We start from the raw sequence: 27,040 nt of genomic DNA on the forward strand, positions 1-27,040 counted from the left end.
TTTAATTTCATAGTTGTCTCAAATGATTATTCACCAACTGAAATACACCATAAGTTTCTAGTGTCAGAGCATTCATACTTGGCATGTGATAGGGATTTTGGATTGATTGAAAAAGAAAAGAGGTATGATCCTCAAATATAAGTACCAAATGACTAGATAACAGTTATTCAGAGTGCTAGAAAAAAAATTAATTTAAGGTAATACAAATGAGACTAGAATATTTTAATACAACATTATTACTGGAAAAGGATATTTTTAATAGAAAAATTAACGGTGATGGACAAAAATTTGATTGGCTGAAAATCCAATGGATATTTTTTATTTCAAAATCTGACTTAAAAATATTTTTTTATTGAAAATATGATATTGTGTAATTTGATGAATTTTATATTATTTCTCTTAAAATAACTCTTTAACGTTGTTCCCTTAGATGTAATAATATTATATTATATAATATTATATAATAATATAATATTAAATAATAACCAAAAGGTAAATTTATTTAAATTTTTAATTGGTGAATTTTAAATTCAATGAATTTAAAAATAGAATTTTTAAGTTTAATTAGATGTATTACACACATTAACCGTTTGAAGAAATAGACCACTGTTGCGCTCAACCCCTTAATTATTCTTAAATTATCACACTGTCATATAACACATACTTAGTTTTAATTAAAACAATTAAACATGCTTACAAATAAAGTATATTATACCTGTTAGCTGTATCCCACATAGATGTTATCAAAGCGTTTACCGTGTAGTCTGCTGGTACTATATCGACCACATTATTTAATTTGCACGGAATAGCTCTAAGAAAACCTACCGTTGTTCCTGCTACTACACCTGATGGGCCATTCATATTTTCTAAGTAGCCTGGAATAGGTTCTTTAAAAGTGCTTCCAACTAAAATGTTTTTAAGTAATTATAAATTAAAAAAATCAATATACTAAGAAGTGACATAAATTGTATTTTAAAATACTATACATATATTTAACATAAGTTATACAAACCAATAAAATTTTTTATTTTATAAAAAAAAAAAATCATTTATTGCTATAAGAAACTAATAATATTTATTCTAAAAGATTTAAAAGTGTAACCTTAATTATCTGTTTGATTAGTCAATAATTATTATCTTATTAGCTAATGAAATAATTAGAAAATTATAAAGGCAAATATCACAAAATTTTATTACTATAATCTAATCATAAATTTTTAATGTAACAAAAATATAAATAACACCTGTGATAACATGACCAAACCATTTAAGTCTAATTTCTGTCATCTTATTCACGATGGACGTCAAACCTATACGCCCTGTTATATGTTCGTTCCTTATCCTATCTTAACTAGCACTCCACTCATCCTTCTCAGCATTCTCATCTGTGCTACTCTCATTCTCTGCTTTACTTTCTTGTCGACCACCCAATTCTCTGAACAATTCATCATAACTAGCCTCAATACAGTCTTGTAGAACTTATGTTTCAACTTAAACCTATGTCTTACATCCCCGTCAATATCATCAAATCTTTGCACAACTGATCCTGAATACTTAAAACTTCCCACCTCTCCTATCACGTCCTCACTTATTGTCAGTAATCCCATTTTACCTACCTCGTGTTCTCCTTTTTCAAACTCTTACTTTATATACACAGTCTTACTCCTACTTATTCTTGAACCCTTTTCTTTATGAGCTAATCTATAAATACCATGCACAGCTTTTTCTTCTTTTCCCTATACTTTTTTCTTAGTTGTCTCACACAAAATAATGGTTCCATTGTTAACTTACCAGGCATAAACTCAAACTGGTTTTTATACGATACCCGTTATTCATTTTTTTTTCTCTTATCAATTACCTTTTCAAAATCTTCATACTATAACTTATAAGCTTTATACCTCTATAATTTCCACACTCCTGTATATCTTTATTATCATTCAATATCGTTACCACAATACTATTTCTTCATTCTTTTGGAATTTTCCTTCTAATAAGATTTTATAACAGGCACTTCATCTGGTTCCAATTTTTTATTCTTTTTCGTTGATGCTAAAGCCTTCCATGCCTCTTTCTCAGTAATTACCAGTCTTTCTATCCACAAAATATCCTCTAATGTTTTTCTTGGATACTCCTCATTCAGTAATTTTTCATCTTTTTTTTCACATCATCATCACTCATTAACACCCACATTTTATACACATTACATAGTGATAATCTTTAGACCTTTTTTTCTTACTCATATTCTCACCAATAACAACTTTTGCAGTATTCTTACACAACTACCAAATCTATTCTACACATAATTTATGTCTCTCTCGATATATACACAGTCCTTTCTTTTGCCGTCTTATAAACTCCTTTCTATTTCTCCTTTCATTTTCTACCACCAGATCTTGGTTTTTTCTGTTTGTATATACTCTTCCTACTACACCACAACTACATTACCATCAGTCTATGTTGTGAAGTTACATTCACGCCTGAGATAACTTTACAATCCTTTACTTCTCCGTTCGTGACTACTTTATTTCCTCTCACCATTTGTCCCCTCGTACATCTGAGATGGAACAATCTGCCTAAGTTCTGGACTCCTCATACTTTTTGAAAAAATGATACGCCAGCTGTTTACCTGGCGTAACCTTATGACTAGTAGAGAGGTTGTGTAAATATTGCAATCCCTTATATACAGGGACCAGTTTAAAGTGAATAATATGAATAATCAGCTAATAATTTACAAACTTTCATTAATTTTTAGTAGTATTAGCTTTTTTTCTTTTCCTTTAGTAATAATATAAAATACTAATTTAATAATAACTTATTTACAAAAACAATTGATCATTATATAGAAATTGGCCAGTAGCCGCATAATGCATAATATAAAATTTACTTAAAAATCATAAATACAATATTTCACACAACTGATTAATTCGTTTATATAGTAAATTGAAACTAGATTAAATTGATTTATTTATCACAACATTTGATTTAAATATCAAAAAAACAAATATTATAAATTCGATTACAACACAATTATTTTGCTTAGTTGATTTATTAAATTAATGATTTTCGTAAAAAATTTTATATTCAATGATTTTCTAATTTTCGAATATATATTTGACACATACTCAATGAATAACATATTCATTATTTTTCAATAAAATTTAAAAAAAAAATAGCCCTTTTATTTAACCGCACATTATTTTATTAAGCTCATAATAAATATGCATATAAATAACATTTATAAGTAAATTTATATTCATTAAATATATTCACAGCTCGAACACACTATGAATTTTTATTAAAGTAAAATAATAGCGATAGAAGAAACCTGGACCGCTAAGGCAATGCACATAATGAAACAAGAGTGAAAAATAATCGTAACGTCAAGTTTATCGTCAAAAAGAAAGAGGAACAGGTATTCTGCAAGACACAATCGGCGGCGGAGGTCTTGTCACGGTTTCAAGGACGAGGAAATGGACAATGACCAAATTAATAGCTGAACGGATAAAAAAGAAAGAGACACGAAAAGCGTCCGCCTAAAGTAAGGTGAAGTGATGATTAGTTTGATTAATACAACAGAAACTACTATAGTTTCTAATTATTACTATAATTTCTATAGTTATAATAGTTTCTGCTATTTTATGGATTCTATAGATTTTCCAATAATTTATTAAAATTAACATGCTTAATAAATATCATAATTCATTTTAATACACCTTACCAATTGATGGACGGAAAATTCCTACTGGTAGTCTTTCACTATAAGTTTTAACCAAATTTTCAGTTATAGCTTTTGTAAATGTGTATGTGTTGGGCCAAAATTTCTGTATTCTGATAATGAATAATGCAAAAAATTATTAAATTAAATTAAATTAAAAACATTATGATTTCTTTATGAATTATTACTATGTTTATTTGCATTGAGTATTAATGAAATTATATTCAAAAAAAGACCTACTCAATTTCTTTGTTACTATTTTTTACATGGAGTTTTAAATCTTCTGTGGTTATTTCCATGGGATAAAATTCTTCATCAATTTCTTGTCTTGGACAGTGTGAATATGCAGTAGATACGTGAATAAACCCCTAAAGAAATAATTATCATTGTTTATTTTTTTATTCAATGTAAAATAATAAACTATTTTCAATGCATTAGTAATGAAAAATGAATTGTTTTTAATATTAAATAATATTAAATTTTAAGTATAACTACTTTTAAATTTTTAATTTGAGTTGCAATGTTCAATAGCTGTTCCGTTCCTTCCACGTTAATTTGTGTTGCTTTTTTTATAAGTTCATCAAATTTCAATGTAGCAGCACAATGAAAAATGAAATTGACATTAGTCACTATCCAATTCAGATTATTTTGAGATAAATTTAATAACGGGTTTTGTAAATCTCCGTTAAAAACTTTTATCTTGCTCATGAAATCTGGATTTTCTTTTCGTAGTCGGTCGAATACCTTAAAAAAATAATATGGAAGGTTGATGCGGATAATAAGGCTTAGCTTGTTTTAGGTTCAGCTAAGTATGTAATAGCTTAGTTTGTATTAGACTTTTTTATAAGAAATAGCTATGCCTAATGTAAGCCAGGTCTATTATCCACATCTAATATAGATATTTTTCAATAAATAAATTAACCAAAATGTATTATGCTATAACTTAGCTATAAAAAAAAATACCTAAACAATTATTTATGCTATCAATTTAGTAATTCATTAAGTAATGAAATATATATGTATGTAATGATAATATTTGTTAACTAATTGTAACAACAAAAGATAAACTTTCCAAAGTTATAATTTTTTAGATTTTATTTAAGGGAACTTATAGTAAATGTACTGGTGGTTGAATATCTCAAAAAAACAATTTGGTGGTTAGGTGCGGGAAATAAGGTTTAGCTTTTATTAAGTTCGGTTAAGATTGTAGAAGATTCAGTTGTATTAGGCTATGTATAAAGTCTACTTAGGCCTTAATTTTATTATTTTACTATTGCTTATTAAATAGTCAGTAACAGTTAAAATATATTAAATAAAATATTTCTAAAAAATTAATTTAATTAATTCTTTTAGTCTCCTTTGTATCGTTGTTTCAGCAGGTTCTTGATGTTTTTTTTTTATTGTCTGTTAATTACTGATTATTGTATTTTAGTTAAACGAAACAGTTCTATGCATTATTCAATTCTACACCATTATTTTTTTATTGATTTTATATTATCAATATAAATAACCTATTGTAATTAATTAATATCATTAACAGTGTTCGAACTACTATAAACATTTTTTAGTTCTCAGAAAATGATAGTGTAAATAATATTTCGCAATTTTCCAATAATACATTATCACTATTGTAAAAAAAAGGTAGCACAGTGTGAGACTAGTATAGATGATATCTGACAGTGATTAAAATCACTATCATAAGAAATACATTCTAACTCAAAAAGAATTAAGAAAAATTGCAAAAAAATTATTGCCATAGACAAAGATAAATCGTCCGGACAAATTTCTTTTTAATATATAGTACATAACATAAGCTTTATTTTCACATATGTTTGAAGGTCGCAGTATTCCCAGAATATTTTCAAAAATTAAGTTGAAAAAGTTAATGGAAATTTTTAGAAAAAAAAATGTCGAAATTTACCGATTTTAAAAATAGTAATTTTTTGTGAGATTTTCACTACCTACGGGGAACGAGGGTAAACTTTCAATTTTTGATGGTTTTGTCTTCAACTAGATACGATTTGTGATCTTTTGACGTATCGTTAAAAAAATTGGTCCAATGAAAGCTGATAAAAAGTAGTGATAGATACAAAAAAAAAAAAATAAACACATAATGGTAAAATTAATACCTTCTTAGCTTCACATCGAAGCTAATATATTAATTTTTAAATTAAAACTTAAAAAATATTGGAACATGTTTATTTTATAATCTTATAAAACCTACATTAAGATAACATAAAAAAAAATGTTTTTTTTTTAAATATTGGTGTAATTATTTTAAAAGTTACCATTAAAGTATATTTTATTTAAATTATATTATTATATTCTTTAAAAAAATAATATCTTAAATGTGTATCATTCTTAATTATGGCTTGGTCTTAATTAATTTTCACAAAAAATTGTGAAAATTAATAACCTAATTATTTAATCATTATATTTTATTAAGTAATTAAGTAAATGAAATGTATTATTGATGATATAAATATCTTATAAAAATGTTTATTTTTTAGTGTTAATAATTTTAAACATTAACTTACGGTTCCTTTATACATTTCCAATGCTCTATTATCCGCACTCGAGTTTTTTTTATTTCTTATTATTACAACGATATTTGTTATTCCAGGACATGTTCTAAGCAATTTTTCCGTCAATAATTTCCCTAAAAACCCTGTACTTCCAGTGATTAATATAGTGTTCCTGTTAAAAGTATCAACTATATTCGATTTCATTGTATAGCTTGAAAGTGTTGAACCTAATCAGGAAGATTAATTTGAACAATTTAACTACTACGTTTTTACGTCAATGAATTTATTTCCGAATTCGGACACTTCAAATTATTAAAACCCCACTCATTTTTCGGGTACCACAAGGTCTATCCATATTTTACTGTACTGTTATCTACACTAGTTTTTAGGTAGTATTTTTATAGATTGCTCTATGTCCTACCACTGGTTCTAATCCAACATTGATTTTTTCTGCACCTTTACTTGCTGAACAGTCTGCTATTTCATTACCAGCCACACCGCTATTTCCGATATGCTAGTGTATTAGCTTTTTTGAAACTTGCTAGATACTCTAAAGTTTCCCTTCATTCATGTGCTAGTCTAGAAGATATTTGGTAATTACTAAATGCCTTCAGAGCAGCTTGACTACCTCTTAGCATAGTTATGTTTCTTTTCTGGAATACTGACAGGTTTTAGACCCCTACTAGTATTTCTATTACCTCTAAAAACAACAGCGATTTTACAAATATTTTCAATATATATAATGTATATAAATTTCGTTATTTTAAAAGTTATAATTATAGAAAAAATTCAAGTACTTGATTTAAAAATGAATATTTAATTTATTAAACTTTGAAGTATAAGTATTTTGTTACGTATGACTATTATTTTTTATTTAAAGAAATAGTTAACCATACGTTTTACGGTCTAGCATTTAAAAAATAAAACGGTCGTTTTATTATTTTTAATGCTACCTATTGTAACGTCACAAAACGCGAAGGTGGACCGTTTATGATTTTTTTGTTATGTCTACTTTATTTTATAGCGTGAAACAACCTTTTCCTGTCACAGCGGTGTCAACCATTCATTATTTTGCCTCTGACCGCTAGATAAGGCGATAAAAAAGAAATATAATTATAATCGAATTGATTATCAGTATTGATCCCTTCCAAAAAGACTGGCCGTTATCGATTTGGAATTACCGTTAGATCGGTGTTAGCTCTTCTCCATTTTTTTCTTCTGTCATTGACTGTGCTAGAGTGCACACGTTTATTATTTTTTAGTGACTTTTTTTTTTTAATGATGGAGTAGAGCAGCCAACGGCGAACGGCCAGGTCTTTTCGGCGAAGCATCCAGACCATCGGATGGATCTCTTCGGAGACCGGATATCATTTTCTTTTATATATTATATTTATGTAATGAGCTATATTTTATTTCATTTTTATTTGATCGTAAATTAACATAATTTTGTTTATGTTTGGAGAGCACGTGTTTCCCTTTTCTTTTAGCCAACGCTAAGGAGCGAGTGTCCAGACCGCTCCTGGTGTTCTTCATTAATTTCCGATTAACATTAACTGATGTGTTCCAATACCGTCCGTGATGTTTGTAATATTATTTGTTTTTTTGTTTAAATATTTTATTTTATTTGTATTGCCTTTATTTGTAGACATGGTTTTTGATGCATTCGCATTTTTGTCCATGTTTAACTAAATTTTCTTTTTTTTAACAATTAAATTAAATTTCCTTATTAATTTCAACTGTAATATTTATTTTATTGCGCGAGTAACTCATTTACCCGCCTGTATTTTATCCCTATTTCTTAATCTAGATACGGGTTATGGTATATTTTACATTTCAACCAAATACAACTTTGATTGTCATAATTGTGTTTAATAAACCACGAGGTATTATAGTAATTTATACATATAACGACATATTAACTTAGATTATACTTTTAATTAACTTAAAATTAAATTCCATCTATTGTCCGGTAATCATATCTGATAGATGTGACACCCCGCCTAGGTGGTAGCGACCCTTGCTATTATAGCTAGTCGTTATGCAAGTGGCAAACCATGTTGTTATTACAGTCCGAATATAAAAAAGCCCCCTTGCACTATTAAGAAAATTAAATTTTGAACAACAATAAGTATATCTTTAAAAAATAAAAATATCATTTTAAAATAATTTTTAAAGTGAATCTACATGTAAAAAGTTAATTACTAAAAGATTAATTATAAATTAATTTAGGTTTGAAGCTGTATGGAAAAAATAAAACAATTATAATCGATTATATAGATTTATATAAAGTTGATTATAATTCATCAAATTCGTCATTTGATTTGCTTCTGACTTGTCATAAACCAGACTTCCAAGCATCCTTGTAAGGTAAATAGAATGTACTTAATTACTAAAAGTAAATAATAACTTGTGCGCTAAACTCATATCAATCAGTCTAACTTAAGAAGAACACCGAACCCACCATGTGTCGTGGCAAACCAAAGACATAATCAAAGCATAACTTGTCATAGACTGTAGAAAATATAATAAATAAATACGGTAAATAACCGCAGTAATCACAAAGCTAACAAGAGGAAAATATATATAATAAAAACACTGAAATCAAGTATTAAAATAAAAAAAAAACAAAATGAATAATTAAATTATAGCTGAGGATTTAAAAAGAAAATGTATAGGCATCTAAAATAAGAAAACATATTAACTAAAACATATCCAATTAATATTTTTTCTGCTTACTACTTTATTTTTGTACAATATCGGCATTTAGTTCACATAAATGTATAATACTTAGTGTGGTTAATGACGATAATGTACAGCCCGCTGTCTACAGACAGTCAAGCGTCTAAACGGCCTATGTAATATTTCAAAAGAGTAACAACATATAATGATTATAATATAATAAAATAAATTGTAGGCATATTTTTAAGAAAGATTTTTTTTGACTTTTTAAATGGTTTAAAAGTCATTATAAAGTAATTGATGCTTGAATGTAAAAAAAATAATAATATCTCAATATACATGTATGTATATTTTAAAACGCTAATTAATTAAGTTAAGTTTTTAAATATTACTCATAAACGCTGTAAAACATTACTACATAGACCTTGACAAAACCTGAATAATTTATATTATTTAATATTGCACTGTAATGAAGTAAAAATTTACATGATTATGAAAAATTAATTGTAATGGTAAAATTAATTTATTTAAAATAAGTTTAGGTATATTGTTATTATTATTATTATTAGATATGTTAATATATGATTAAAATAATTTCATTATAGTAAAATAGAGAAGATTATTGAAATATGCATAAAAAATAATCTAATTAAAAAAAATAATTACATGAATATTTCATTTCACTGTAAATAATTAATATACTAACTTATTTTTATCATAAAGAACAATAATTACTACTTTAAATTTTAGAATAAACCATGAGAAGCATAATAAACGTTAATAATTTGCTATAATTTATACTTTCATTAAAAAATTTATCTTAATTTGCTTTAATAATATTCTTATTTGTATTTGTAATCCCTTATCTATTATACATGTATATTAACTCAAACAAATTTTAATATTTAAATGTTTATATCTAATAATATACCATAAAAAATTTGTCTATATAGAGTGATTTTTTTATCATAACCCACTCAATTTCTTAATGTAGTCTATATTTGAATTTTATATTGATGTACTAATCTGTTTAGTATACTAAAACACGTCGTTTTAGTGCAACTATTAATGTGAAATTAAAAAACCGTATTTTTGAATATTGGTATGCCAAATAATATTTATTAGTATACTAAGGTTTTAGATGAACTTTTTAGAGTGGGTATCTACCACACTAATCATGATTTTAGTATACTAATTACTGTTCTCATTCATTTTCTTATGAAAACGTTTAACTTTGGTGTATATACAGAGTGTTCAGTAAGTCAGGAAACGGGTTTCTATTGTTCTTCATTGTTACAAACAATGAGAAAAATAGAAACCCGTTTCCTAACATACTGAACACTCTGTATAACGTTCCCAGATGAATTTAATAATACAAAAATGGAACATCTCAATATATACAGGGTGTTCAGTAAGGATAAGACACTCGATTACTCAGTAACTATTGAAAATTTTTAATTTTTGGTAAGGAAAATATTGTTTGATTCAAAGAACACTACAATAATATGCAGTAAAAACATGATATTTTTCTTCCCTTCATGGTTAAAAAACATTAACTTGAATTGTTTTAAATGTTTGAGTTTTTAATTTAATAGCATATGACATTTGAATTTTTAATATAACTTTATTCGTTAATTTGNATGGTAAAATTAATTTATTTAAAATAAGTTTAGGTATATTGTTATTATTATTATTATTAGATATGTTAATATATGATTAAAATAATTTCATTATAGTAAAATAGAGAAGATTATTGAAATATGCATAAAAAATAATCTAATTAAAAAAAATAATTACATGAATATTTCATTTCACTGTAAATAATTAATATACTAACTTATTTTTATCATAAAGAACAATAATTACTACTTTAAATTTTAGAATAAACCATGAGAAGCATAATAAACGTTAATAATTTGCTATAATTTATACTTTCATTAAAAAATTTATCTTAATTTGCTTTAATAATATTCTTATTTGTATTTGTAATCCCTTATCTATTATACATGTATATTAACTCAAACAAATTTTAATATTTAAATGTTTATATCTAATAATATACCATAAAAAATTTGTCTATACAGAGTGATTTTTTTATCATAACCCACTCAATTTCTTAATGTAGTCTATATTTGAATTTTATATTGATGTACTAATCTGTTTAGTATACTAAAACACGTCGTTTTAGTGCAACTATTAATGTGAAATTAAAAAACCGTATTTTTGAATATTGGTATGCCAAATAATATTTATTAGTATACTAAGGTTTTAGATGAACTTTTTAGAGTGGGTATCTACCACACTAATCATGATTTTAGTATACTAATTACTGTTCTCATTCATTTTCTTATGAAAACGTTTAACTTTGGTGTATATACAGGGTGTTCAGTAAGTCAGGAAACGGGTTTCTATTGTTCTTCATTGTTACAAACAATGAGAAAAATAGAAACCCGTTTCCTGACATACTGAACACTCTGTATAACGTTCCCAGATGAATTTAATAATACAAAAATGGAACATTTCAATATATACAGAGTGTTCAGTAAGGATAAGACACTCGATTACTCAGTAACTATTGAAAATTTTAAATTTTGGTAAGGAAAATATTGTTTGATTCAAAGAACACTACAATAATATGTAGTAAAAACATGATATTTTTCTTCCCTTCATGGTTAAAAAACATTAACTTTAATTGTTTTAAATGTTTGAGTTTTTAATTTAATAGCATATGACATTTGAATTTTTAATATAACTTTATTCGTTAATTTGATATAAACACTTAGAGTTTCAAATTTTTGAGTTAATATACAAGGGATTACAAATACAGGTAGCTAATTGGTTTTTTATGACACTGCTGTCACAGTCTAGGATTTTTTATTATTAATTTTGACTATCAATAGATATCCTTTCTGTATTGTCATTTAGTGTATTTATATACTCACAACAATGTGCCTTACTACTATTGATAATAACAATGTATGTATATCGATTTCATAAAAATCAATTAGCTACCTGTATTTGTAATTCCTTGTGTATTATACATGTATATTAACTCAAAAATTTAAAACTTTAAATGTTTATATCCAATAAACAAATAAAGTTATACAAAAAGTTCAAATGTCATTTGATATTAAATAAAAAACTCAAACAATTTATTAAATTCAAAATAAGTGTTCCCATTTAAAAAAACAAAGTTGACATCCGTATCAGGCATAAGGGATGAACTTAAAAAGTATTACATAGTTAATAATTCAAGAATAATGTGCAACTAAAGATAATAAAAAAAAAAAAAATTTCAATTATTATTATTCTGTAAGTAATTGAGTGGGTTATGATAAAAAAATCACTCTGTGTATATAATATTGATGAAACGCACACATTTTCGGGTACGAAAACCAAAAATAAAATTATACACGAATAGTGATGTCGGCAAATTACACCGGTGGTGTAATTCGTAAAAGGTGTAAAAAGAATAAGTATTGGCCACCTGTTACGGTAGATTTTACCATATCACGGTAGATTTTAAGGCTAGTTACTTGTTATAAAATAATCATTCAATGTTTTAAGACAAAATTTTGATTAATTTTTTTTTCTTCACTATTCACTATAGTTTTAACCATAAGGGCTCGCATGTTCATTTATTCTAGTCAATTGTGTGATAATTAACTTGAACTGTGATATTTGTGTTGAAATATTGTTATTATTGTCATTGAATCTGTGTGTTACTTGTAGAAAAAATTTGTGTGCTGTGATCTGTCTGTTCTATTATATTAATTATAGTTGTGTAGTATTAGTATTACGAGCGGCCTGTCTATGATGTCGTATATCAACTGTGAGTATTGAGATTAGTTAAATTTTTTTATTATTGCATATTTGACCAATAATTTATTATTTTATAATAGTTTTTTATTTGCATTTAGTTGAGTTATTGAACAATTTTGTGTTTGAAATAAATTTGAATTCAATATCATACCTGAACAGAAGGCTGAGCCTTAACGACCTAAAGACTTAAGTTCAATAATTCTAGTCAAATCATTATTATAATAATTTTATATATATAAATTTATATAAATTATATAATTGTGTATTAAATTGTTTCAAAGTTAATTTAACTCAGTGATTTCTACTTCAAATAATTTATTTTTATAAATCGTTAAATTTTTATAGTTACTTCATACTCCAGTTCTAGTAATTTTAGCTTTTAAGTTATCAATTCAGTGAGAAAGACTAATTATATAATTACTATTATTGCACATTTATTCACTCGATCGTTGATTATTTGAATTATTTATTTATTATTACTGTTGGATATTTAAAGAGTTAAAATTAATTTATTATTTTGTTAGATTGGCAAATTGTATAATTTGATTATTGTTGAGCCATAGTGGCTAAATATATTTACTATTTATTTACCTTTATATACTAAAATTATTATTATTAGATACTGTAAATTTTGAATTATTTATTTATTTAGTTTAAAGATATACACCTACAATGTAGGTCCTACATGGATACACACTTGAACACAATAGATCACTGGTTTTGCGCAGGCGACCCCTCCCACCACTAGTGATTCTATTACCACATTACACACAAACAGGTTGGTCAGTCTTGGAGTCGTATACCAAGAAACTGGACCATTGGTAAAAAGACCGTGGTGACCGGTGAAGTAATTTATTGTTAATACCCCCATCTCAAACAGTTACCTTTTATTTATAAGACAACAAAAAATTTTATTTGGTTAATGAATTTGGTAAATCGAACAAAATAAAACTATTATGGTTACCATACGAAATCGAACATTTGATAACTGTGATCGTACGCTATGTAAATTCCACAAAAATGATTTGCCCTCAACTAACACAACGGTTACGATAACAAAACTTTTAGTAATGCTAAAATCGTTTTATTGGGAACAAATAATGATTTTTATTGTAAGCACCAAAAAGTAGTAGATAATATTAAATATTTGTCTGCTATTTTTATACATTTTTTGTTTCCGTAACAAAATGCAGGCAACAAAATTCGTATTTCCGGAACATTTTCAAAAGTTAAGTTGAAAAAGTTGACTTTTGTAAAAAAGTTGCTATTTTGAATTCCCCCTTGTAGATAGGTAAAGGGTCAGAATGCCAATAAAATTATATCAAATAAAAGTGAAATACCTAAGGTTTCTATTTAAAAAAATATATTTTGATTTGTTAATTTTTGAAAATGTTATGGTAGTTTTAAGAAAAAAAAATAAAAAATTACTGATTTTTTTAAATTGTAATATGAAAAAAAAAAAATTACTCTCTATCATAATGATTTTTGTATTTAAAACTGCCATAACTTTTTGAAGTATTAACAAATCAAAAGAAAAATTTTTTATGTAGAAACCTTAGGTATTTTTCTTTATATTATTTATAAATTTTTTTAAAATTTAAACCATTTCTTGCTCACAGGTGTAATATTATATTATTACATATAATATTAACATATAATATGATGTTATCATTTGTACATGTATGTCATAGATAATATTATGATTATACAAGATCACCAAAACAGGGTTCTCTTATTTAAAATACAAAATAACCCTTTAATTATACGATAAAATCTCCCTCTTATAGAAATTATTAAGTAACGCCTACACGCAGGGACCCCATTTTAATTAGTCAATTAGAATACAAAGCCTCAGCTTCCAGGATCACGGTAGAGATCGCTGGGCTACCCCCTTCAGACTATAAAAAGCCATTTTTCCCCATCTAAACCAGTTCTTTTGACGATTTTAAAATACACAAAATTTACGACACTCTACTCAAGATTCCACTCTCCGGGACTTTTTTAATTAATTTGGACTTAGAATATTTTTCTTTAAAACTAAATGACACTTAGAAATTTTAAAGTGAATTTTGTTTTGGTGAATATTTTAATTAAATTTAATTTGTTCAATTATTAATAATATTTTATTTTTCTTGTTGTGGAAATAAACATCAAATAATATTTTAAACATTACATTTTTTTTTAAATTATTTTATTTTAATAATAAATCCAACCTAAATTTAGATTTTTATTTAATAACAAAAATTTATTGTGAGCTTTTCTTATTGGGTAGCTAGTCTTGTTGCTAATGTCTTTGTAGAGAAACTTACGAATATATTTACAGTGTTTAATTTTTTTCTTGGTGATTATTGTGCCGCATCCCTTCAAGGTGCTTTATTTTAGCATCGGGACATATTGAGCCACTACAGTTCTGCCTTGATAAATTTTTTACATAGATATAGATATTTCTGAATCTTGTTTTGGCCAGGCCAGAGGAAAATTTAAGAAATAATGGTATCGACCTCTCAATAAAAAAATATACTCTCTAAAAAAAATACTTATTCAATAGACGTAAAAAAATCAATAAGTAAAATAAAATCAAAATTGTATTTATAATAAAATACAGAGTGCTTAGAATCTTTTACAAGTAAGATCAGTCTTAGACTTTGTGTAATTAAATCATATTATTTAAAATCTTGAATCGTTTTTTTTGTAAGTAATTATATAGACTATATAACATATAGTGTAAATCGTATACGTAGTGCGTTTAATACGAAAATCAACACTGGATTACTTGAAATATTATTGTATTACACAGGACGTAAGGTAAGTACAATTTAACCTATGCTTTCAAATTTCCAACAATCTATTGCGTGATAAACCATTAATAACACTAGTTTACAAATAAAAAAAAATTTTCTGACCTATGACTTATGATAGTCATTTTTTATGTAAAATCGTCCACTGAGTTCGAAAATGAAGTCAAAAATACAAAAAGTAGAACAGTTTTTGAGTTATTGCGAAATTAGCGTTTTTCGTGTACCGGGAAAAAACGTTTTCATTATATTCTAAATATCTCTAATTGTATTCAACCGATTTTCATTTTTTTTACATAAAATTAAACAATATTAAATTACCTATAACTTTTATTTTAAACAATTTTTTATTTGACTTTTTTGTCGTTTGCTATCTACGAATTTACCACTGAATTTTTATTATTTTTTTCAAAATGTCAGAAAAAATTCAGAGTTTTACATAAAATACACCAATAAAAAATAAATTTATCAACAATAATTTTAATAGACATTATACTCTAATACATAACAAAGAAAATGATATATTATTTTGTAAAATTGATAAAAAAATGAAGAAGTTATGCGCGATTGAAAAATAAAACAAATTTCCTAATATCAGAGTTTTTTAATTCGATGCTTTTATTTTGTAAAATATAGACAAATTACTCACAATATTACTTTTCACAACAAAATTTCGATTTTTTAAATAATTTAAAGTTATTTCCTTCAAAATGAAATTTAGAATTACGAACAAAAAAACTTCGCCTTGGCCTCACAGCTCATCACTAATTGGTAGCACTGTACCTTTTCTCATTTGAAATAAAACGAATAAATTTATTTTGGTCATAGAAGTGTTCTATATTCTATTAATATATTCATTTTTTCTATGATATTTTACTAGTACATTGCAATCTGCGTATCGTTTTTACTTTAATAACGTCTATTAAAATTATTGTTGATAAATTTATTTTTTATTGGTGTATTTTATGTAAAACTCTGAATTTTTTCTGACATTTTGAAAAAAATGATAAAAATTCAGTGGTAAATTCGTAGATAGCAAACGACAAAAAAGTCAAATAAAAAATTGTTTAAAATAAAAGTTATAGGTAATTTAATATTGTTTAATTTTATGTAAAAAAAATGAAAATCGGTTGAATACAATTAGAGATATTTAGAATATAATGAAAACGTTTTTTCCCGGTACACGAAAAACGCTAATTTCGCAATAACTCAAAAACTGTTCTACTTTTTGTATTTTTGACTTCATTTTCGAACTCAGTGGACGATTTTACATAAAAAATGACTATCATAAGTCATATGTCAATTTTGTTGTAAACTAGTGTAATTAATGATAAAATTAATTTAAATAAATTTGAAGACAATTAAATCTACAAAAAAACTTATAATAAATAATAATTATAATAATTTACTAAGTACTACCAATTTCTTTTTATATTTAACTTATGCTTTCTCTGTCTCAGTTTCTTTTCTTTCTTTTTATTTTTGGTTTATTACACAGGGGGGATTCAAAATAGCAATTTTTTCACAAAAGTCAATTTTTCAACTTAACTTTTGAAATTGAAACTTTTAAATTCAATAGCTCTAATATGGAATATTGTCAAATAGGCCAACTTGACACAGTTAAATATCTATTGACGTTTGATCCATATCAATCTATAGCAAAATCTAGTAAAATATTTACTAGTAATGTTATGAAGTACAAAATATTTGTTGAAAAAAATTAAGTGATTAAATCTGTAAAATATTTAACAGCCTCAAATTTATTCAACCAATTTGGTCCATTTGACGGTATTTTTGTGATGCCTACATGTTAATTGTTTTTACAATAAAACGTTTCTATAATAAAAGTTTTATTTTGGNCCCTCTCTGAACCGACTAATCCACTCGTACAGCGTTGTGCGGCTTATCGTATCTTTACCATATACAGCTGACAACATATTTTTAATTTCGGCGTTTGTTTTGCCCAATTTCACGAGACATTTGATCACGATTCTTTGCTCTAATTTTTTATCGATTTCCATTTTTCAAAAAATCGGCACAAGGCACAAACAACTTATTATAATTATTTTTTTAAATACAGTTAAACGCGATCGATCGACTTGAAATTTTGTATACTGATACAAGATAGCTGTAGGAACGAGACTGCATAGTTGTTTCCGACGCAGTGCTACTACACAGCGCACACGAAACGTCGTCCGGGAACTTTTTTGACATACCTCGTATGTAAGCTATAAATCTGTTTCAAATTATACAAATTTATGTATGAAATCTTTTAGTACATTTTTTGCTATTTTTAGGATTTTTCATGTTATACTAAAAATTTTTAACATTAAAAAAAAAATTTATATGAAGCTTTTTAGTAATGTTACCAAGTACGGTAGAAATTAATATTAAGAATATTGAAAATGTTCCGGAAATACGAATTTTGTTGTCTGCATTTTGTTTGCGTGAACAAAAAATATTCGAACCCTGCCAGTCAAAATAACTCTTTTGCATTTTTTCTTAATTCTTTTTTGAGGTGGAAAATAAAATTTTAAATGAATAATAATAAATAACATTTAATCAAATTATTCAATAATTATTTAGGATCCTATCACTTTAGTCTGCCCTTGTGAGAAGGACTTTCTTATTCGTATTAAAATATGACATGGCTCCGCGTCTCTTCGTGATAGACTATGTCCCGCCACTCGTGCCACATTTATCAGCCGTCACCTTACTATAAGTATTTGACTGATCAACATCGCGTGCCCCATACGCCACGATGTAAAGTCCAGCAAATGCCGCACGGCCGACGACGACCCGCCGCAAATGTCACTTGTGATGGCAACTTGTTATTAATTTTGATAACTGTTATTGTTATTTTCGAAATAATAGTGATGTAATTTTTTTATATGTTAAAAGACTGATGAATATTGATGACCTCGTGTAAAACACAAAATAACAGTAACTGTTACTATTTCTTTCAAGCAACAGCTTGTTATTGCTACTCAAGCAGTAACTGTAATAAATCACTGTTACTGTTATTTTTTCCCATCAATAGCAAATGATACGTCGAGTCTTCTTCCTGTTGTTAAAGTGTCAACGTCGAGGATGTACGACACCAGCTCCGGACTCGACGGACGGATCCGCACCCGCATAAAATCGCCATCAACGCAGCTAACTTTTTGACGCCCGAGGATTTTGTCGGATTCTGCGTCGCCGAAGCCAGCGAAGATGCGGCGATGTTATGCGAAGATTATTATTACTGTGTTCGTCTTTTCGGTTTTGTTTGTTTTTTAGCTTCGATGCGAAGCTGAGAAGGTATTGATTTTACTATAATGTGTTTTTTTTTATTTTTTTTTTGTGTCTGTGAACGCTCAATCTCGCTAGACAGATTTAGACGAACAGTATGTCAAAAGATCACAAATCGTATTTAGTCGAAGGCATTACCCTTAAAAATAGAAAAAAATTCCCTTGTTCCCCGTAAGCGGGGTAAATTCCCCAAAACATAAATTTAAAAATTACTAATTTTCAACATTTTATTTTTACTTAAAACTGCCATAACTTACGTTTGCCGAGTCGGTAACATTTGGGTCTTACATGTTGGGGTTCAAGGTTTCAACCAGCTTGTGGCAAGGAACTTTTTGCATTTTTTCTTAATTCTTATTGAGTTAGAAAAAAATGTACGATTCATTTGATTTTTATCTCATATAGGTTAAAATTTAACCTATATGACATATAAGTTATTTAATAACTTCAATAATGATCAAGGATCTGATTACTATAGTCTCCCTACATGAGAATAAATTTCTTATTCATATTAAAATGATTTTACTATGTGGTTTCTTTTTGGGGACGTCATTTATTTTCTCAGATCTTGACGTATTTTTACGATAAAAATGCAAAAAAAAATATTGAGCTTTTCTACTCAATTATTTGAGATACTTGTCTCAAATTTAGACAAATATCTCAAAATTACGCTATTATAAAAAATTACCATTTCAAAAAAACTTTTTATAATAAATGTATCAAAATTAATAGGAGTATAAAATTCGTTTTTATATAATTACTATTAACAGTAATTTATATGAGAAACTCAAAATTTAGATAAAAAGGTTTTATTGTAATAAATAATTTAAATAGAAGTCATAGTAAGCAACTAAGCAACTCTATGCAACTGTTGGTGTTAAAATAATTATTCATAGTGATATATTGCCCATAATACATTCTGCTTATTACGTACTTTTTATATTAATTAGAAGGATTTTATTATTATTTAGTCAACATGCGAAACTTTAATTGCAGATTTGAAATAGGTACAAAAATGCGTTTGAACTGTATATTTTGGTCTCGAATTCCTTGTAGACCAGTAAATTTATTTATAAATAATACAATTTTTTTTTTTTAAGTATTGCATCAAGACCTTCAACTTTTATATACGTTTGCCATAAAAGTAATAACCACTTTATATTTTTTTTATAATTTCTTTGTAAAATTTACAATACTAAATTATTAAACATTACATACACCCAGAGAAAAACCTCGATCTATATAATAAATTCATTGTTCAATTTGATAAATATATCATTACTATTGAAACTATGATATATTTATCAATATGATAGTTTTTTTTCTTGTCTTGAACAATAATTATTTATAAGAATAATTATTTTGTTCGTATTAATAAAACATTATCATAAACCCTTGATAAAATTTCTCTATCAAAATTGATTGAGGTTTTTCTTTGGGTGTACTATATTTAATTGCTAAAATAAATATTTATTCATATATTACACTTATAAATCATAAAACTTGTAATCAGGATATAAATAAGGAAATAGAAAATCATGTTGCAATTGGAATAATCCACCAATTTTTTAAAATTAAACACTTTCTACAGATTTATATTGAAGCGTTTCTTATGATATGAAATTGATCTATTGTCAGACGGCCCGTAATAGAGCACTCTATTCATTTATTGTGAATTTGTTAATTGTGAATCCGGTCGTGAAGCAGCAGGCCATCGTCGCCTTGTCAGTAGGGAAGATAACACTATGCTCGTCTTGTTCGGTGGTCTGTACATGTCTGGGGGCACCGCGAGAAACGTCGGCTACTATGTAAATCAGTTCACTTGTGACTTACTTCCGCCGAAATATATATCAGCACATCAATAATGTTCACCTGTACTTATCTGTGTATTTTTGAGTATTTCAATAATATTTTTATATTTAGAATTAAAAACTGATCCTACAGCTTAAATTAAACATGGTATTTAGTGAATTTCTTTTATTATTAATTATTATTATTTATAATTATTTAAGGGGAAAATAAGTTCGAATAAAACTACGTATCCGATCGCCTCATAAAAACAATAAGTCTAATATTTTTAAAATTTTAAGTTCGTTTGTCATAGTAATACACACTATTGTTTACGTAATTAGCGTATAATATATTTTATAGTGAAATACATCTAATTCTCAATGAACACAGTACGATCAGTTACATTTTGTAATTAAACATTACTGTTACAGAATGACAGAAGTCATTATTTTTATTTGTAAGTTTTACACACCCATAGACTTTGCTATTAATAACACACCGAAAATCCGATTTGAATCTATTATTGTTATCACTCATTTAGTGCGTCGTAGATTATTATAGTTAATTTACCTGTCATAACTTAATCAATAAAATTTGGTTTTTGCAACAGCAAACAAAAATAATGACTTCTATATTTAATACAGTAAAATAACAATAGAAAATTGGACTAAAATCACTCAACTTTAACAAACTGTAACGGACGAACGGTTAATTGAAAAAAAAAATTGTACTAACTAAGTTGTTTGTAATTTTTTTTTCTATCATATTATAAAATTAAAAATAAGGGTTATTATACCTGAAAGAACGAAAATAATAATGATTTGACTACATATTAAGGTAGAGATTTTTGAACTTGATATTTTATCTCTTTAAAAAAATTTGAAATTCTCAAAAGTTTCTGAGAAAATAAGTGTCTCAACAGATTTCGATCAATTTATATATTATTTTTTTTTGTTTTTACCAAAAAACATATAAAAGCTAACAATAGTTTAATAAATAAATCGAGTATTATTAACACAACGTATATTGACTGTGTAAAATGAAAAGTTTTTCTTCATTTACAATCAAATAAATTTAGTTTACAAACAAAATTAAAAAAAGAAGAATCAATTATAAAAGATAATGACAGCGTTGAGTTTATAAAAATAATTTGTATTTAACTTTTTTCACTACTTTTAATTTTAAAAAATCACATAAATATATAAAACATACACACATTTCTTTTTTTTTAAATCTTAATCACTTATTACTTTCTTTTTAAAAATTTAGTTAATTTTAATTTAGTTTATAATTTTTTCTCTTATTCTTTCCCCTTCTTTTCTAAAAAAAAATTCTATTTTATCTCTCTTATTAAATAAATATTTTAGTGTTCAGTTTTTTCTATTTTCTATCAGCTTTCCCCTTTATTTAATAGACATTGCGATTGTATTGAATTTATACATAAATATATGAATAAATATATCCGCTACCAATAACTACTCCTTTAAATACATATCATTTCGCATATTTTTTTTCTTTTTCTCTATTAATTTCCGAATATTTTTTTTTTCTTTTTCTTTGCATCACTTTTAAATAAGCTAAATCCGGAAATGGCAAATTCCTTAGATAAAATGTCTCTCACCGAGATAAAGCACGAATGTGTTTCCAGGGTTTATTCCTTTTACCGCTACCCGTAACGACCTATTTTATATTTTTGAGGGCTTAGTTAAGGCGAAAAGGAACAACCCAGCCACCATTTTCCTACTACTCGGCCTCATATTCCAGCAGATTTTTCTATTATAGCATCAGAGACGGTTGGGTTGGTCACTGATCAGATCCGGTTGGTACAGTAGATAAGTCCGAGAATAACTCTATAGTANTCAGATCCGATTGGTACAGTAGATAAGTCCGAGAATAACTCTATAGTACAAAATAATGATAGTGAAGTGCAAGTGAATCCTCTAGACCAAACATATGGTGTTTTAGGTTATGAGTACCTCCCGCACCCATTTACCCATCATCGCACACCCACACACATAAATGCAGTTGCATCACAAAATTCACCCACACCTGGCTCCCATAATCAATATAGTGCATTCACAGTCATAAAAACAGCCGTCCACCACACCAAAAACAACTTTGGTAAATCGAATACCCTGACACTTGACCAAGTATCGACATAAAATGATCAATGACCACATGGGGTTGCGGCTAGTAATAGGAAGTTGTGGAATTGATAAAAGATGTGCAAATAGAACTAAGCTTTTGTATATTATTAATAATTCAGATTATTGTATTAAATTAAACATACAATGATACTTATTATATGATAAAATACATAGTTTAAAATGAACAATATAACACGTTTATACTTATATAATTACTAGTGTACAACAGTGTAAATTTCATGACAGATAAATTGAACATTTATTAACAGTGCAAAGTATTGGGCATATTAAGACAATATTTGAAAGGAAGAGTGTTTTTGTACAACTGATATTTAATAATGCTCTAGTATACAGTAATTAATACTTAAATATAACTCTTAAACACTGTAATAAATAATTACATATACACATCGAGGTAACATTAATCATTTATATTATTTAATATTACACAGTAATAAAGTAAAAGTTAAATAGAAGTTTAGGATAAAGGTGGCCAACCACAAGTAGTCTGGATAAAGACGAAGAATAATTAAGTAAAACGGTTAATAGTACCAACACTAAGGGGGTTTGTGCATTTAAGAATTTAACACTATAGTAGGGTTAATAGAATAATTATATTGTATATATAAAAAAAAAAAAAAGTTAAAAGAGCTGAAATAATTATTTCTTTAGTCTGAAAATATTTTAGTTGTTTATATGATATATATCTATCCATAAATTATATTTATATTATATTATATTCTTTTCATTAAATTCACATGATGTAAAATAAGAAAACAATCTTAGACTCTTAAATTAATTTTTCTCAAGTCTTAGAAATATATAAAATGTTATTTTAATAATAAATAAAAGGCAGGTTTTAAAATTTTTGATTTTATTAAATTTTTATTTTAACAATTTATGTTCATTAAATTATAAATTAACTAAAAATTATTAAACTAAAATTCAACGTATTTTTATATATTACAATTGTATTGCTGAAATTACATCGTAGCTATAGTTATGGTAACTAAAATCCAAAAAAATTAAGTCCAAAAGTTGTACTCACCAAAAAATAAAATACATAAGTCAATAGGAACAACGTAAACATATGTAGATAATATAATCTGAAAAAAAAAATCAATGGTGATTCAGAGTAAAAAAAATATGATTAAGCAAAAGGAGAAAAGTAATATCCGCCTCCTTGTAACATTAAAAATTTGGAATAATTATAGAAAAACATTTTAGCGTAAAACGAGATGTGTTTAGATTTCAGAAGAGACAAAAACTGTATTTTTTTAAAAAACAAATATATTTTTTGTAATAACTCCTTAGCAAATTATTAGACATATCTATTTTTAGCGCATATGCATAAAGAAGTTTCTAATTTATAAAATGATGTAAAAATGTGTGTTTTATAAATATTCGAGGTCTTTAGTTATAGAATTTGAATATTCACCACACGTTTGGTAAATAATTAAGTTCATGTGTAGGTTTTTACGACATTTTTAAAAGTATATATTGTGTAAGTAATAAACTATTATATTATTTTCATTATTTTAAATGAGAAGATAGATATTTAAATAGCTTACATTATAAGAAATCATTTTATTAAGAAAATGATGGTTAATAATGACTTATTTATATTTTGTAATTACTTTAGTGGGTTAAGATAAACAGATCACCATATATAGTAAAATGTAAAAGCGAGTATTTTGATAACAAAAATGTAAACAATAAGTCTCAGCCATTCTTATAATAATGAAATGAGTTAAAACGATAATTTTTAGAAATTATGTTATAGTTTATTGTAATTTTAAATTAATGTTATTTTCATTGATAAGTATACAGAGCTACTACAACCAGTTGTGGTTTTGTTATGTGTTATAATTTTTATATTTTGTTAAGAAATAAAACATACCTCTTATGTTTTTTCAATGCATCCGGAATATTGTGTTTATTTTCGTGTAAAATATTACTTCTTACTCCAAAATAAAAGGTTTGTATAAATGAACTCCAGTCAAAATGTTCCATATTGAAAAAAAATAACTTTTGGTCTTCTTCGCTTAGTAAAGACCATATTTTTTGTGTATTTTTGTTTTTAAATTTCCATTGTGATATTGAAAATGGACCTAAAGCTTTCATCATTTTGTTTGCTTTTGTATACATTTTGCAAAATCTAATTTTTGAAAAAAAAAATTAATAATTAATAATTTTAATTATTTACATTCTGCTAAGTTGATAAAAATTTTATTCTGTAATTATATGAAGATGATTTTTTCCAGTGAAATAAAATCTATGGGGTTAAATTTAATTTCTTATAATGGAAATTGTAATGTACAGAAAAGCTAAATAAAAAACTATAGTTAGAAAAAAAACTGGAATCAAATTCCAAATTCGATACAAATTCGCAAATAAAATAATTTAGGTTCGAGGCCTAAATAATAAAAAAATATTTTTTTAAAAGTCGACTATAATATTTATTCTTTTTTATTTTTTTTTAATAATTTAAAAAAAGAACTGTGATGTCATTCATAATAGATACTATAGGGAAAATTGTATAAGGTTAGTATATGTTAGGCCCTAACATAATGACTTATGTCCTACCTGGTATATTATAATATGGTAAATTTACAATATAATAATAAAAAATTGAGTGTTGGTCTTTAGAAATTAGCTATGGATTGTTGGTTAAAGACGGGTACTGTACGTGCAACTAAAGTGTCGATTGAATCTAATGGAGGTGGCAGACAAGCCTTTGTCCCACCTAACCTTGACAAGCCGTCTTGCTCAAAGTCTAGTGCTAGTGTCAATAAAGCCAAAAAACGCAAATATTGTGATGAATATTTAAACCTGGGTTTTGTGCAAGCGGGTACAGACATTGAACAAAAACCGCAATGTGTTTTGTGTAACAAAATACTTTCCAATGAAGCAATGAAACCTGCTAAGTTGCTTAGGCATTTAGAAACAAAACACTCCGAGTTTCCTGGTAAGTCAATAGAATATTTTAAAATAAAAAGTAATGAAATGAAAAAGTCAAAAAATAAAATTGAAAAAATTGCAACTGGCACTACAAATGAAAACTCAACCATTGCATCATATGCTGTTTCTCTGTTGATTGCTAAGTCGGGAAAGCCTTATAACATAGGAGAGGAGCTTATCATGTCTGCTGCAAAAAGTATGTACAGCATAATGTTAGATGAAACTGCAGCCAAAGAAATAAGTTTGATTTCATTATCAAACGATACAGTTAAGAGAAGGGTTGACGATATGTCTGAAAATGTGCACTCCCAATTAATTTCACGTTTGAAATCTACGGAAATATTCGCATTACAACTAGATGAGAGTACAGATTTTATTGATAAATCTCACTTGCTAGCTTTTGTCCGTTACGAACACGAAAAATATTGCAGTCATTGAAGATCTGTTATTTTGCAAAGAAGTAATACATAACAATGCAAATGATGTATTTGAAGTTCTTAATGATTGTATTTTAAAAAATGAACTAGATTGGAATAAATGTGTAGAGTTAACTACTGATAGAGCTGGAGCGATGGCGGGTCATAAAACTGGATTGATGGCTCGGGTGATGCAAGTAGCACGAAACGTCAAGTGGACACACTGTTCAATACATAGAGAGGCTCTGGCAGTGAAGAAAATGTCAACTGAGCTTAAAACTGTATTTGACGAACTCGTCAAAATTGTCAACTACATTAAGTCTCGACCCTTGAACTCTCGCATTTTTACCAAGCTAAGTCAGGAAATGGGAAGTGAACACGAACAGCTATTTTTACACACAGAGATTCGCCGGCTTTCTCGAGGAAACGTTCTTACACGTTTTTTCGAACTAGCTGATGAAGTAAGAATATTGCTTTGTGATGGTACACACAAAAAGTTCATCTTAAGAGAAAAACTGAATAACTTTTCGTGGCTCTGCAAAATTGCGTACTTGACAGATTTATTTACACATTTGAATGTTTTGAACTTAAAGCTGCAAGGACCTGATACTAACATATTCGTAGTAGAAGACAAAATCGAAGCAATGATTGAAAAACTAAAGCTGTGGGTAAATAGAGTTGAAAGAAAGTCTTACACATCAAGCATCATCTAATCATCCTGTGTTACAACAATTTCTAACCAAATCAAAAGACAATCTACCTGTTGAGATTCAAGACATGATTGTCGAACATATGACAGACTTAGCGAGTGCTTTGAGAAAGTATTTTCCTGCACCAGATAAAAACAGTGACTGGATGAGCCACCCTTTCAAACAACAAGATGTTACCAGCCTTACTATCC

The 27,040-nt window shown here is 26.7% G+C and overlaps 1 protein-coding gene across 3 annotated transcripts in view; it reads right to left on the reverse strand.

Annotated features, from left to right (window-relative positions):
* Positions 1–27,040, reverse strand: part of LOC126902939 (fatty acyl-CoA reductase wat-like) — a 42,895-nt gene that overhangs the window by 2,146 nt on the left and 13,709 nt on the right. The window contains exons 1-5 of one of the 3 annotated variants that reach the window (XM_050680728.1): positions 6,253–6,535; positions 4,211–4,459; positions 3,956–4,083; positions 3,719–3,828; positions 716–905 (exon numbers count right to left, since the gene is read on the reverse strand). In XM_050680728.1, coding sequence (XP_050536685.1) covers positions 716–905; positions 3,719–3,828; positions 3,956–4,083; positions 4,211–4,459; positions 6,253–6,444 — 869 coding nt within the window. In that variant the 5' untranslated portion in view covers positions 6,445–6,535. Of the gene's footprint in view, positions 1–715; positions 906–3,718; positions 3,829–3,955; positions 4,084–4,210; positions 4,460–6,252; positions 6,536–22,846; positions 23,869–24,662; positions 24,921–27,040 lie in introns of those variants that run through there. The other 2 variants (XM_050680729.1, XM_050680727.1) reach the window with 2 other exon arrangements.

This window comes from Daktulosphaira vitifoliae, unplaced genomic scaffold, assembly GCF_025091365.1.
Source record: "Daktulosphaira vitifoliae isolate Bord-2020 unplaced genomic scaffold, ASM2509136v1 Scaffold_3, whole genome shotgun sequence".
Taxonomy (NCBI): domain Eukaryota; kingdom Metazoa; phylum Arthropoda; class Insecta; order Hemiptera; family Phylloxeridae; genus Daktulosphaira; species Daktulosphaira vitifoliae.